Source organism: Orcinus orca, chromosome 10, assembly GCF_937001465.1.
Source record: "Orcinus orca chromosome 10, mOrcOrc1.1, whole genome shotgun sequence".
Classification (NCBI taxonomy): Eukaryota; Metazoa; Chordata; class Mammalia; order Artiodactyla; family Delphinidae; genus Orcinus; species Orcinus orca.
The window spans coordinates 40,477,578-40,493,165 of NC_064568.1; the positions used below are offsets into that span (position 1 = coordinate 40,477,578).

General features: G+C 43.7%; 1 protein-coding gene across 12 annotated transcripts in view; it reads left to right on the forward strand.

Moving 5' to 3' along the window:
- KIF9 (kinesin family member 9) overlaps positions 1-10,715 on the forward strand; it is a 47,215-nt gene extending 36,500 nt beyond the window's left edge. For 11 of the 12 annotated variants that reach the window (XM_033413072.2, XM_004283870.3, XM_049716280.1 and 8 more), the window contains 4 exons: positions 948-1,124; positions 1,553-1,668; positions 2,081-2,185; positions 10,409-10,715. In XM_033413072.2, the coding sequence (XP_033268963.1) occupies positions 948-1,124; positions 1,553-1,668; positions 2,081-2,185; positions 10,409-10,459 (449 nt within the window). In that variant the 3' untranslated portion in view covers positions 10,460-10,715. The remainder of the gene's footprint in view (positions 1-947; positions 1,125-1,552; positions 1,669-2,080; positions 2,186-10,408) is intronic. The other variant, XM_049716281.1, reaches the window with a different exon arrangement.
- The last annotated feature ends 4,873 nt before the right edge of the window (positions 10,716-15,588 follow it).

A 15,588-nucleotide genomic window follows, 5' to 3' on the forward strand; every position in this document is an offset into this window, starting at 1 on the left:
GGTGAGGGCTACCCTGGACACCACTCCCCCCCACCCCACCCCACTGCAAACACCTTGAATTGGAACCCTTGCCTCTCCATGAATGGTGTCAGTGACACTTAATGTGCCTCACTTCTCCCCTGTAAACATCAGCGGAAGTGCTAATGCTTTCCTCCGGTGCCTGGGGACTGCCTCGTGCACCCTGGCCACACACTTCAGTCACAAACAGGACTCACTCTCCAAGGGTCCTCGGGCTGGGTGTTGACACGATGCCTTTGCTGAACTTTCAAGGTGCTGTGAGCAGTAGACAGCCAGGTGAGTGGCTCCACAGATATCGTTATTTTGTCTTAACCTAACAACCTTTCAAACTGACAGACCTGAAAAGGTCCATACAAAGAGACAGTGAGTAGAGGAGATGACTAATAGCACGACTGACCCCTCTCCTCCTGGAGCCCTCTGACAGCCATCCGACAAGATGTCTGATGTTCTCTGACAAGAAGGTAGCTGGCGAATGCTGAAATCGTCAAGAAGACAATTTGAAATGTGGGTTTACATCTACTGTTATTAATAAGGAACCCTGCCCAACTGCCTTGTGGTACTAGCCAGTGGCGGCAGCTTGTTTACATAATTTATAAAAAAGGTAAACACCTGTATAATAGAGGTATTTACTGGATATCTTTGGCTAGTGGGGTTTAAGATCAAAATAATCGTGGAACGTGGGCCATCTCTACCCTTTCCTCTGCCTACCCCTCCTGTTTGTCCTAAAAATGCCAGTGTGGTCCTCTGACCTGAGCCCCCTCTCCCTGTGAGACATATCCTAGTAGCCTGGCCTTCTCATGCCTTGTCCACCTCCATGCTGCACCCCAGCCCTTCCCAGGTCCTGTCTTCATGCTTTGCCAGCACTCTCCCCTCTTTCTGACCACCTCAGGTGGGCACCTCATTCCCTAACCTCTTCCTTCCCCCTGCAGGCGAGTATGAGAACAAGGGGCTGATGATCATTGATGAGGAGGAATTCCTGCTGATCTTGAAGCTTAAAGACCTCAAGAAGCAGTACCGGACAGAGTATCAGGACCTACAGGACCTCAGGGCTGAGATCCAGTACTGCCAGCGCCTGGTGGATCAGTGTCGACATCGCCTGCTCATGGGTGTGCCGTTTGGGAAGGTTGGCTGGCCACCTGGGGTTCCAGGAGGCACAGGGCAGGGCTACCGTCTGAGTTCTAGAAGTGGCTTCAGAACTTTTCTCTGGCAGAGGCAGGGGCTGGACAGGACTTTTTTTTGGCTATGCCCTGGGCCATGCGGGATCCTAGTTCCCCTAGTTCCCGCTGCAGGGATCAAAGCCTGCAGTGGAGTCTTAACCGCTGGACTGCCAGGGAAGTCCCTGGACAGGGCTTTAGATGTGTGTTTCCAGGATTCTGAGGGCAGGAGATGGAGATGGGAAAGGGTGAGGCCCTGGAGCAGGAAGTGAAGAGAGGGTAAGCTGTGACAAGCACAAGACAGACAGACACACACAGCCTTGACCTGCTTCCTCAGGGACTCCCCACCCTCACAGTGCCATCTCCCTGTCTCCCTACAGAATTTGACATCTGGTACAATGAGTCCTTCTTTGTCCCTGAGGACCTGCAGGCAGCACTGAAGCCAGGTGGCAGCATCCGGCCAGGCATGATGCCTCTCAGCAGGATTGTGTCTCTGGTGAGTGGCACAGGGCAGGGGTGGGGATGGTGATGAGCACAGGGCAGTGGGCAGTGCCCCTTGTCCTCTGTTCTCTCCACAAGCTTGGCAGTGTACCGGCTGCTCCCAGCCTCTCCTACAGCTGGCCCAGGCAGGTGGGCAGGTACAGGTCTCTCCCCTGTTATCAAGGATGAGGACAGAGAAACCACCACATGCTGCTGCACCCCTTCTTGAGTGGCTCATCTTGCCCTGGTGGTGGTTACAGGGTGTCCGTGATGACACTGGAAAACATGAGGCTGGGGGATTGTGAGCTATCCTGGGTGGAGGTCTGCAGACCCAGCGAGAGGCTGCCCTAATGCCCACCACAGGCCCTGTCAGAGTGGATCCTGACAACGCCAGGCTAAGGGACTGTGCTGTGTTGGGACTCTTGTAGGGAGAAGATGACCAGGACAGGTTCAGCCGGCTGCAGCAGACGATGCTGCCAGAGGGCCCTGATTCTGTCTCCTTCTACAATGCCAAAGTCAAGACAGAACAGAAGGTAACTTGGGGGATTCATGTCTCCAGGAAGGCAAGGCCTCAGGGACCTCATTACTAGGACACCCAGGATTACACTCCCCACTGTAGAGAGGCCGAGGAGGAATACGCCAGCCCAGGGAAATCCAGAGTCACCCAGAGTCAGTGGGTATCTTCTGCCAACTCCAGAGTCCTGGGGCTGGGCTGGAACCAATAGGGGTCCCACAGACTTTGGCCAGGCCTGGACATGGCTGGTGAGTGCTAAGACAGCCCATGTGTGAATAACATGCCAGGACAGGGCCTGGGGCTCCCCTGAGGCCACTTCCTGTTGGGGAGAACCTCTCCCGTGGAGGCCACTGTGCACAGGTGGCAGGGGACCAGAGGACCACAGGCAGCCAAGGCAAAGCTAGACATGGCCTGGTACTCTCCTCACTGAGTGGGCTGGAACAAAGGGTCTCCGCTCTGCTGAGGCTCAGCCTGGAGCCAGAACACAGAAGGCCTGTATGCTGTGCGCTTTTCTGTGCCCAGAGGCAGTTCTTATACGGCAGGTGGCAGCTGCACATGGGGTGACTGCCCAAGTGAGCTCATTGTTTTAAAAATATTTTTGTGGTACTCATTTACATTTTCAATAGGATGATACAATTGAAGCATTAAAAAGCATGAAAATACTAATACCCAGTCCCCCATCAGTCCAGCTCCCACCAGTCCCCTCTGACAAGGAACCGCTGTCACTTATTTCTAGTGTTCCTCCTGCACATTGTTCTGCATCTCGCTTTTTCCACTTAACAGTCTATCCTGAAGATCGTCCCCTTTCAACCTGTTGGTGCTGCTGTGTTCTTTTTCACAGCTGCATAGTAGTACTCCGTTGCAAGGATCTATCAGAATGCATTTAATGCATCTCATATTGAGGGATTTTAGGAGGTTCCACTTCTTTACTATGACAAACATTGCTGTGATAATTAACCTTGTACAAATGTGAATTCACGCAGGAGTGAAAGGCAAGTTTGTAGGAGTGAATTTCTTGGCCAAAAGGACATTTGTACTTTTTTTTTTTATTATTATTAATTTATTTATTTTTGGCTGTGTTGGGTTTTCGTTTCTGTGCGAGGGCTTTCTCTAGTTGTGGCAAGCGGGGGCCACTCTTCATCGCGGTGTGCGGGCCTCTCACTATCGCGGCCTCTCTTGTTGCGGAGCACAGGCTCCAGACGCGCAGGCTCAGTAGTTGTGGCTCATGGGCCTAGTTCCTACGCGGCATGTGGGATCCTCCCAGACCAGGGCTCGAACCCGTGTCCCCTGCATAGGCAGGCAGATTCTCAACCACTGCGCCACCAGGGAAGCCCGACATTTGTACTTTTGATAGATGGTGCCGAATTGCCTGCCTAGAGCTGAATCCATCACCCACCCCCCACCCCCCAGCAGCATATACAGGATGCTAGTTCCCCACAGCCTCCCCGCAAGATGCAGTATCCTGCTTTTTGGGTTTTTCCAATCTGAAAGGTGAAAAATGGTCTCTCAATCTAGCCTTGATTTGTATTTCTCTTATTATCAGTAAAGTCAAGCTTCTTTTCATATGTTTAAGGGCCATTTTAATTTCTTTTCCTATAAACTGCCTGTTGATATTTTTGCCCATTTTTCTATTGGTTGTTGGTCTTTTTCTTATTAATTTATAGGAACTCTTGATACATTGGGGAGATTAGCTCTTTATGATATGAGTTGCAAATATTTCCCCCTATTTGTCTTTTGGCTTTACTTATGGTTTTTTTGTAGTTATTTTGCTGATTTTTATGAAATCAAGTGTATCAGTCTTCTCTTTCTTGGCTTCTGGATTTTGTGTTATAGTTAGAAAGCCCTTCTCCTGATTGAGTTCATTCTTTACATTTATAGTTAAACTGATACCTTCACTGACCTTTGATGGCTGTGAGGAGCTAAAGCCCACTCAAAGAAGCTTGAGTGAAGGGGTTTGTTAACACAGATTCTGAAGGTTCCATAGTAGTACCTCTCACCATGCACTGTGTACATACATCACCAGGAGTCTTGTTAGAATGCAGATTCTGATGCAGCAGGTCCAGGGTGAATCTGAGAGTCTGCACTTTTAATAAGTACCCAGATGGTGCCCATGCAGCTAGTCCAAGACCACACTTTGATTAGCAGGCCATAGAACTCATTGGTAGGAAGCAGGGCCCAGGCTCCTCTCCCTCCAGGCCTTTCTTCTTCCAGATCTGACCTTAGCTTCTCCCTGAGGTTTGATCCTTCATCTATCTGTTCTCCCCTCCCCACCTCTCAATTTCTAGCTCCAGCCTTGGCCCTGGCATGCCCTTATTTTCCAAGACTTCACAGCCCCAGTGCCCAATATCACCTGACTACTTACTTTGTATCTCTCTGGAGGGAGAAGCCTAACTGACTCTTCTTGGGTTAAGTGTGCATTCTTGGTTCAATCAGCTGTGGCTTGGGGAAGGGTCACCTGCCCATCCCAGTTGCCTGGGCCCACTCCTTCAGCAGGAGAGAGGATGGCTTTATCCAGGCATCCATTTAGCCTTATGCTGTGGCCATCAAGCTTTATTAACTCTGGCCCCTGAAGGGAAGCCCAGATCAGCCCTGGATCAAGGAAGCCCAGACCTGTAGGAGGGCAGGGCTCTATGGGAGAGAATGGAGTGGGGCCAAGTAGGCATAGGCAGCCCAGCCTCAGACATTGTTTGACTGTGACCACTATGCAGGAGCTTCCTTGTCTGACCACAGAGAGGCCTACCCCTTCTGGGCTCAGAGGAGGGGGCATATGATATGAGGCAGGGGTCCAACTTTATTCTTTTCCATGTGGATATCCAGTTTTCCCAGTACCAATTGTTGAAAAATTGATTCTTTCTCCGTTGAATTGTCTGGCACCCTTGTTGAAATTCAATTGACCATAAATGTGATTGAACTTAAGCTCTAAGAGTCCTGAATGTATAAGCTGAAATTACTTTCCTCCTGAAAGAGTTTGCACCTGCTTTTGCCATGTGGCATTACCAACCCAGGACCTTTTTAAACTCCTTCAAGAATTCCAGCCTGATAAGGGATTAATATCCAGAATATACAGAGAATTCCTAAAACTCAACAACCAGAAAACAAAATCCAATTCAAAAATGGGCAAAGGATTTGAATAGACGTTTCTCCAAAGAAGATATACAGATGGACAGTAAACACATGAAAAGATGTTCAACATTACTAATCATTAGAGAAATGCAAATCAAAACTACAATGAGATACCACCTTACACGCATTAGGATGGCTACTAATAAAAAAAAAAAAAGAAAATAACAAGTGTTGGCAAGGATGTGGAGTAATTGGAACCCTTGTGTGCTGTTGGTGGGAATGTAAAATGGTACAGCCACTATGTGAAATAAACCAGTCACAGAAAGACAAATAACTGTATGGTTCCACTTACATGAGGTACTTAGAGTAGTCAGAAATCATAAAGATAGACTATACATAGAAAATTCTGAAGATGCTACCAGAAAACTACTAGAGTTCATCAATGAATCTGGTAAAGTTGCAGGATACAAAATTAATACACAGAAATCTGTTGCATTTCTATACAGTAAAAACAAAAGATCAGAAAGAGTAATTAAGGAAACAATCCCGTTTACCATTACAACAAAAAGAATAAAATACCTAGGAATAAACCTACCTAAGGAGGCAAAAGACCTGTACTCAGAAAATGATAAGATACTGATGAAAGAAATCAAACATGACACAAACAGATGGAGCGATATACCATGTTCTTGGATTGGAAGAGTCAATATTGTGAAAATGACTATACTACACAAAGCATTCTACAGATTCAGTGCAATCCCTATCGAATTGCCAATGGCATTTTTCACAGAATTAGAACAAAAAATTTTACAATTTGTATGGAAACACAAAAGACCCCGAATAGCCAAAGCAGTCTTGAGAAAGAAAAACGGAGCTGGAGAAATCAGGCTGCCTGACTTCAGACTATACTACAAAGCTACAGTAATCAAGACAGTATGGTACTGGCACAAAAACAGAAATATATATCAATGGAACAGTATAGAAAGCCCAGAGATAAACCCACGCACATATGGTCACCTTATCTTTGATAAAGGAGGCAGGAATATAGAGTGGAGAATAAACAGCCTCTTCAATAAGTGGTGCTGGGAAAACTGGACAGGTACATGTAAAAGTATGAAATTAGAACACTCCCTAACACCATACACAAAAATAAACTCAAAATGGATTAAAAACCTAAATGTAAGGCCAGACACTATCAAACTCTTAGAGGAAAACATAGGCAGAACACTCTATGACATAAATCACAGCAAGATCCTTTTTGACCCAACTCCTAGAGAAATGGAAATAAAAACAAAAATAAACAAATGGAATCGAACGAGACTTAAAACCTTTTGCACAGCAAAGGAAACCACAAACATGACCAAAAGACAACCCTCAGAATGGGAGAAAATATTTGCAAATGAAGCAACTGACAAAGGATTAATCTCCAAGATTTACAAGCAGCCCATGCAGCTCAATAACAAAAAAACAAACAACCCAATCCAAAAATGGGCAGAAGACCTAAATAGACATTTCTCCAAAGAAGATATACAGATTGCCAACAAACACATGAAAGAATGCTCAACATCATTAATCATTAGAGAAATGCAAATCAAAACGACAATGAGATATCATCTCACACCAGTCAGAATGGCCATCATCAAAAAATCTAGAAACAATAAATGCTAGAGAGGGTGTGGAGAAAAGGGAACCCTCTTGCACTGTTGGTGGGAATGTAAATTGATACAGCCACTATGGAGAACAGTATGGAGGTTCCTTAAAAAACTAAAAATAGAACTACCATATGATCCAGCAATCCCACTACTGGGCATATACCCTGAGAAAACCATAATTCAAAAAGAGTCATGTACCAAAATGTTCATTGCAGCTCTATTTACAATAGCCAGGACATGGAAGCAACCTATGTGTCCATCATCGGATGAATGGATAAAGAAGATGTGGCACATATATACAATGGAATATTACTCAGCCATAAAAAGAAACGAAATTGAGATATTTGTAGTGAGGTGGATGGACCTAGAGTCTGTCATACAGAGTGAAGTAAGTCAGAAAGAAAACCAAATACCGTATGCTAACACATATATATGGAATCTAAGAAAAAAAAAAGGTCGTGAAGAAGCTAGGGGTAAGACGGGAATAAAGACACAGACCTACTGGAGAATAAGTGGTGCTGGGAAAACTGTACAGCTACATGTAAAAGAATGAAATTAGAACATTCCCTAACACCATACACAAAAATAAACTCAAAATGGATTGGAGACCTAAATGTAAGGCTGGACACTATAAAACTCTCAGAGGAAAACATAGGAAGAACATTCTTTGACATAAATTGAAGCAAGATCTTTTTTGATCCACCTCCTAGAGTAATGAAAATAAACACAAAAATAAACAAATGGGATCTAATTCAACTTAAAAGCTTTTGCACAGAAACGGAAACCATAAACAAAGCAAAAAGACAACCCTCAGAATGGGAGAAAATATTTGCAAGTCAAGCAACCAACAAGGGATTAATCTCCAAAATACACAACCAGCTCATGCAGCTCAATATCAAAAAAACAGACAACCCAATACAAAAATGGGCAGAAGATCTAAATAGACGTTTCTCCAAAGAAGACATACAGATGGCCAAAAAGCACATGAAAAGATGCTCAACATAACTAATTATTAGAGAAATGCAAATCAAAACCTCAATGAGGGGACTCCCGTGGCGCTGGTTAAGACTCCCTGCTTCCAACACAGGGGATGCAGGTTCGATCCTTGGCCAGGGAACTAAGATCCCACATGCTGCACTGCTTGGGCAAAATAACTAACTAAATAAAACAAACAAACAAAAACTATCAGTACAATGAGGTATCCCCTCACACTGGTGAGAATGGCGATGATCAGAAAGTCCACAAACAAAATGCTGAACTCATAGAAACAGAGATTAGAATGGTGGTTACCAGGGGCTGGGGGTGGGGGTGGGGAATGGGGAGATGTTGGTCAAAGGACACAAACTTCCAGTTATAAGATGAATAAGTTCTGGGGATCTAATGTATAGCATGGTAATTATAGTTAATAATGCTGTAGTATATACTTGAAAGTTGCTATGAGAGTAGATCTTAAATGTTCTCACCACAAAAAAGAAATAGTACTTATATGATATAATGGAGGTGTTAGCTAATGCTATGGTTGCAGTCACTTTACAATATATAAGTGTGTCAAATCAACACACTGTACACCTTAAACTTATGCAATATTATATTATATGGCAGTTACATCTCAATAAATCTGGGGGGAAAAAGTCCACAAAAAATAAATGCTGGTGGACATATACATACTACCAGATGTAAAACAGATAGCTAGTGGGAAGCAGCTGCATAGCACAGGGAGATCAGCTCGGTGCTTTGTGACCACCTAGAGGGGTGGGATAGGGAATGGGAGGGAAACGCAAGAGGGAGGAGATATGGGGATATATGTATATGTATAGCTGATTCACTTTGTCATAAAGCAGAAACTAACACACCAAAAAAATATAAATAAATAAAAATGAATAAATAAATAAATGCTGGAGAGGGTGTGGAGAAGTCGGAACCCTCCTACACTGTTGGTGGGAATGTAAATTGGTACAACCACTATACAGAACAGTATGGCGGTTCCTTAAAAAACTAAAAATAGAACTACTATATGACCCAGCAATCCCACTCCTGGGCATATACCCAGAGAAAACCAAAATCCGAAAATATACATGCACCTCAATGTTCATTGCAGCACTATTTACAATAGCCAAGATATGGAAGCAACCTAAATGTACATCGGCAGAGGAATGGATAAAGATGTGGTACATATATACAATGGAATACTACTCAGCCATAAAAAAGAATGAAATAATGCCATTTGCAGCAACATGGTGTGACCTAGAGATTATCATACTAAGTGAAGTAAGTCAGACAGAGAAAGACAAATATCATATGATGTCACTCATATGTGGAATCTAATTTTTTAAAATGATACAAATGAACTTATTTACAAAATAGAAACAGGCTTACAGATATTGAAAACAAACTTATGGTTGCCAAAGGGGAAATGTGGCAGGGAGGGATAAATCAGGAGCTTGGGATTAACAGACAACACTACAATATATAAGATAGATAACCAACAGAGACCTACTATATAGCACAGGGAACTCTATTCAATATTCTGGAACAACCTATATTCTGGGATAACCTATATGTGAAAAGAATCTAAAAAAGAATGAATATATGTATATGTATAATTGAATCACTTTGCTGTACACCTGAAACTAACACAACATTGTAAATCAACTACACTCCAATAAAACTTAAAAAACATAATTTAAAAATTAAATGACTGACTTAAAAAAATCATAAAGATTGAAAGTATAGTGGTGATTTTCAGGGTCTGCGGGGAGAGGGGAACGGGGAGTTATTGTTCAAAGCATATGGAATTTCAGTTTGGGATGATGAAAAGAGTTATGGAGATAGATGATAGTGATGGTTGCACAACATTATCAATGTATTTAATACCACTAAATTGTACACTTAAACATAGTTAAGATGGAAATTTGTATGTTGTGTGTATTTTACCACAATAAAAAATTGGGGTAAAATAATTCCAGCTTCATGTGGGAGCTTCAGTTTCAGTTCAGATTCACCATGTGGGGAATCTAGGATTCACCTCCAAATTCCATGTTGGTTTTAGCATTTGCTTGCTCACTGCCCTGCCCACTGATTCTGTTTCAGCTTACTTTTTCCACATGCTTTCCAAGAGGCTAGCAGTTCATTAAAAGGGTAGGATTCACGAACATCTAGTTGATTTGCAGAAGGAAGGCCCTTCGGAATACATGGGCCCCCATCCCTCTGGAGAAAGAGCCCTTTTCTTTTCTTTTTTTGAACCTACTTCTTGTCAGAAACTTTCAAGTGGGCCCTTGAAACATGCCTGTCTCCTTTTAAACATTTAAAAACAGTTTTACACACTTTCTTTAGGATGAAAGAATGAGAGGGATTGAATGGAACATTATTTCTCACAGAACTGGGGCTAGTCAAAGGGAATCCTTGTCCTCAAACAGTGATATTTGCAGGAAGAATGATGGGGTGGATATAAATGGTGTGGCTTCTGAGTCCTTGTTAGGTCCGCATGTCCTAATCAACTTCTGTTTTCTCCCCTTTTCTGTGTCTAGCACAATTATTTGAAAACCATGATGGGCCTCCAGCAGACACATAGAAAATAGGGACTCACTGACAGTGCGTTGAAGGACGAAACCCCCAGCTACTCCTGCCTATTCTAGAGGCACTGCCAAAGCACCTGCCCAGACTCCAATCCCTCTGCTCCAAGGCTGGGCGCAGCCCAGAGAACACACAATGGCCTACCTGCCAGGAGGAACAGCCTTCAAAGGACACCTTCGAATATCTTCACAGAACACTTTTGGTTTCGATTCACTGTCTTATATGCAGGGACAGGATAAAATAACTTTCTAGTTCGGCTTTCAGTGCTCATCCAAGAACTTTATTTTATTTCCTATCTGGGAGGATGTCTTCCCTATGTACAGGTGGGGTCCTAACTGAGTCTCCAGTAAGAAAGTGAAGAAGTAGCTCAGCCAGTCTCCCTCTGGCAGGCCTTTGTCCCACTGGTCAGCCTCTTTCCTTTCCTGGATGGCCATCCTGGGGATGAGCTGGGTCCGAGGAGCCCTGGTTCTCATGGGTGAGACTGTAGGTTCTCGCAGGGAATCCTCTCTGTGTTCCTGAGCCAGTGAAGGCAGGAGGTGCTTCTTCCTCAGCAACCAGGAGAGGATGGGGTGTAGGTGGAAATGACTGAAAGGCAGATTTTTACCTCAAAATAAGAAGAGGCTTAAAATGAGATCATTCCTACCATGAAGTTAGCAGTGAGAACCCCATGGTGGGAGGCTGTCTGGCAAGGAGATTGCAGAACCTGCACTAGCTGGAAGGTTGAACTAAATGGCATCTTTCCAATCAAAGACCCTATGGTTCTGTTCTTCAGCCCATCAATGAGCAGCCAGATGGGGGTTTTGTTGAAGAGAGAAAGCTGAAGGCTTTCCTTAAGGTCTCTGCCCTCTCTCCTATCCACCCCCTTTCTCCTTCACTGCCTGGCAGATACACAACGGTCCTGAAACAGCTTTCAGAGACTCCTTCTATGCCAAGGCTTCCCGGAGCAGCTTTGAAGTCCCCTGACTTCATTCCCTTGGATGACACGTGGGGGGCTGTCACTGATCAGCACTTATGGTGTACACACAGCCTTGTTGGTCAGTCCTCATGTTTCCTTTAAATGTGGCCAAACAGGCAGATATGGCCAGGCTCTGCTCATCATCCCAGCTGATGAGTTGGAGGCCCTAGAGAGTTCAGATTCTTTCCCTTCTTGGCTGCCCTTGCCCTTACCAGCACTTGTTTGGGGTTCCCGCGTCTTTGGAGCAGCTCAGGAAATAGAACATAGTAAACAGGAGTACATCATCCTGCTGGAGCCACAGGAAGCAGCCATTTGTGGTATAACCAGTCCCCCTTCCCTTCATTCCCTGTCACTGGCTAGAATGGCATGTGGCATGCTGGTCATCCCTGCACAGAATTCCTGGACAGCCAGTCCTGGGGCCTGCAGGCCAGGGCAGGCTGGGCCTCTGTCATGGCAGTTGGTCCCATGTGTCTCTAGCTCATTCGTCACCACATACGCCTCGGTCAGTTCTGGCACAAACTGAAACAAGTAATCGTCAGCGTGGGCAGAGCCACAGGAATAAGCCAAACGGTGCTCTGTAGATCACCCTCCATGCAAACTCCTCACAGGAGCAGATGCTTCCAACATGACAGGGAGCTAGGGGGCATGATATCCACTCAAATATGCCTGTTGTTCTAGAAAATAGTTCCTGCTGAGCTAATCTGACCATCACAATCACCCCTAAAGGGACTTCCAATTCCATCAATGTGACAGATAAGGTAACCTGAAAACACTCTGGCTACAAAAAGAGATACTGTGTAAAGTATAACATTCTTTTAAATGCAAAGCTAAATTTGCAGGAAAGAAAGGAAACTGCCAGGAGCTGGAGAATTGAAAACCAGAGTGGTCAGTGTGTGAACCGGCTACGGCTGGTAGAAGGTGTGTGAGTGGACGGTTGCTTTTGAGTGTTAATGCCCACATAAGTGTGAGAAATAAAACTATGGCCCATGCCTCATAGGAAGATGGAAATGGGACCCCTTGCATAAAGGTAGCACCTGATGAAGAGGTGAGCTAAAAAAATTTCCCCACTGACATGGAGAAATAACAAGGAAACTATCCCCAGGGATGAGGGAGAACAGGTCCTGTGAGAATTTGCAACCATGCACAGGTTTGGGATTCAAATTTACACTGTGTGGTCCAGGAACCACCAGGCTGAAGAATTAGCATAAAAATTAGCCCAAGGCTTCAATAAAACTGGAGATCTAAATGTTTGTTTTTAGACAGAAAAAAAATTTTTTCCCAAGGTTGAAACACCTAGTAGAATGAAATTTTAAAATCTAGTGTTCAGGCCCTTTATCCAGCTACACAGCATTCCCACAAAGCCCTAGTAAACATGAGCTCCAAAGATTAAACACACACACAGACACACACATGCACATGCATGCACGTGTGCACATGTGGCATACATGGAAACAATGTATCATGATGGAGGCACAGTGTAAAGAGAATCAGTTTCAGAGTCATTAGAACTTCAGATAACAAATTACTGGATAAAGATTATACAATATATATGTTATGTTTTAAATAAAGACAAAGTATGTGTCAAACATATGATAAAGGCTATTAAAATAGAGTGCATATTTTTTTAAAAAGAATTTCTAGGAATGAAGAAAATGTAGTTCTAAAAGTTAAAATGACAGACTAGAAACAGTGAAAGAGAGAATTAATGACCTGGATGATGGATCTGAAGAAACTGCTGGGACTTGTAGCGTAGAGGGAGGAAGAGAAAGAAAATTGAAAGCACGATGAGTCATGGTGGAGAGAATGAGAAGATTTAGGAAGCATCTAATCACAGATCCAGAGGAGATAATAGGGAGATCACTCTCTTGGTGATCTCATCCAGCCTTGTGGCTTTAAACATCATCCATGTGCCAACTCTCAATTTTATATATCTAGCTTAGGCTGCTCTCCTGATCTCCAAAACTGTACAGGCATACCTTGGAGATACTGTGGGTTTGATTCCAGACCACTGCAATAAAGTGAATATCTCAATAAAGCGAGTCATATGAATTTTTTAGTTTCACAGTGCATATAAAAGTTATGTTTACACTGTAGTCTGATAAGTGTATGATAGCATTATGTCTATCAAATGTACATACCTTAATTAAAAAATATTTTATTACTAAAAAATGCAAACCATCATCTGAGCCTTCAGTGAGTTATAATCTTTCACAACAGTAACATCAAAGATCACTGATCACAGATCACCATAACAAGTATAATAATAACGAAAAATTTTTAAATATTGTGAGAATTACCAAAATGTGACACAGAGACGCAAGTTGAGCAAATGCTGTTAGAAAAATTACACCAATAGATTTGCTCAATGCAGCGTTGCCATAAATCTTTAATTTGTAAAAAGCTCAGTATCTGCAAAGTGCAAAAAGCAAAATGTAATAAAACAAGGTATACCTGTATAGCTAACTGCTAACTTGGCATCTCCACTTGAGTGTCTATTAAGATACTTACAAATCAGCATGTTTAAAACTAAATGCTCGGACTTCCCTGGTGGCACAGTGGTTAAGAATCCGCCTGCCAATGCAGGAGACGCGGGTTCGAGCCCTGGTCCAGGAAGATTCCACATGCTGTGGAGCAACTAAGCCCACGAGCCACAACTACTGAGCCTGCGCTCTAGAGCCCACAAGCCACAACTACTGAGCCCATGTGCCACAACTACTGAAGCCCACGCACCTAGAGCCCATGCTCCTCAACAAGAGAAGCCGCCGCAATGAGAAGCCCGCACACCGCAACGAAGAGTAGCCCCCGTTCGCTCCAGCTGGAGAAAAGCCCACATGCAGCTACGACCCAACACAGCCAAAATTAATAAATAAATTTATTTATTTAAAAAAAAAACAAAAAAACCCCTAAATGCTCAAATGCCACCCCAAAACATGCTCCACCCACAGCCTTCTTTATCTCAACCCTATTGCTCAGGCTAAAATCCTTAGTTTTGTATTTCACTCCTCTTACACCCCACATTGAATCTGTCAAGAAATTCAGTGGACTTTAACCTTTGAACTATATTAAAAATCTGATCATTTATCAGCTTGCAGGATCTCTGCAGTGAAAGCACATAGTCTTTAGCCACTGCACTGCCAGGGAATTCCAGGGAGTCTCACTCTGAACTTGACTGTTGATCAGTGGTTGCACTTTTCTGAGGCAATACGATATAGGGGTAGAACATGGGCGTAAACATCTTATTGGTGTGGGACCTTGGAACAAGTTGTCCAATTTCCCTGCCTTCCTTTCCTCATGTGTAAAACAACAATTAATTATCCTGGGGCTCTGTGAAATGAAATTAATGTATGTCTAGTGCACAGTAGGACCTCAACCAACTGAAACTGCCATGACAGTAACAATAACTATAATAATAATAAAGATATGAATGTGTTCAGCATTACATCTGATAGATGGTGAACAAACACACAAGCACACACACGCGTGCACGCGCGCGCGCGTGCACACACACACACACACACACCCCAACCAATGTTAGGCTCCCTTTCCACTCCCCAAAATAGATTTTGGATTTGAAAAGGCAGCATTCTGACTGGCATTATCTTTCTCCAATTAATCCTGACTGATGGCTTTTTAAGACCAACCCAAAAGCTTACAGTAAAAGTAGCTGCTAAAAATATAGTGCCATCCTGAGCAGTGTTACTGGAGGTCAAGTGTCTGGGGTTAGGGAAGCAGCAGCCCCACTGCACACCACATCTGCCAGGCTGCACTTGGGACTTCATGTCAGGGACTGGAGGCAGTGTTATAAGTGAACAGACTCCCCTGGGGAGGGTGACCAGCATCATGAGTGGCTCTGAAAATTCTGTCAAGCAAGGAATAATCATGGAAACCAGGGATATTCAATCTGAGAAGAGAAATCCAAATAGGACGTATTCATATTCATATTCTGTCATTTCAGGAGACAAAAACGGAATGAGAATTTTCCAACCCAGAAATGGATTTTCTTAGTACAAACTGGGCTTCCAGTCCCTGGAGGATACAAGCAGTGTCTAGGCAGACCCAATCAAAGCCCTCAAACCAGGAAGAAAGATCTTGAAGGCCTTGAGTTTTCTTCTAAATCTAGATTCTGTGATTCTATAAAAGCAGTTGTGGAAAAGTTACTTAACATATCAGTTGAAAATT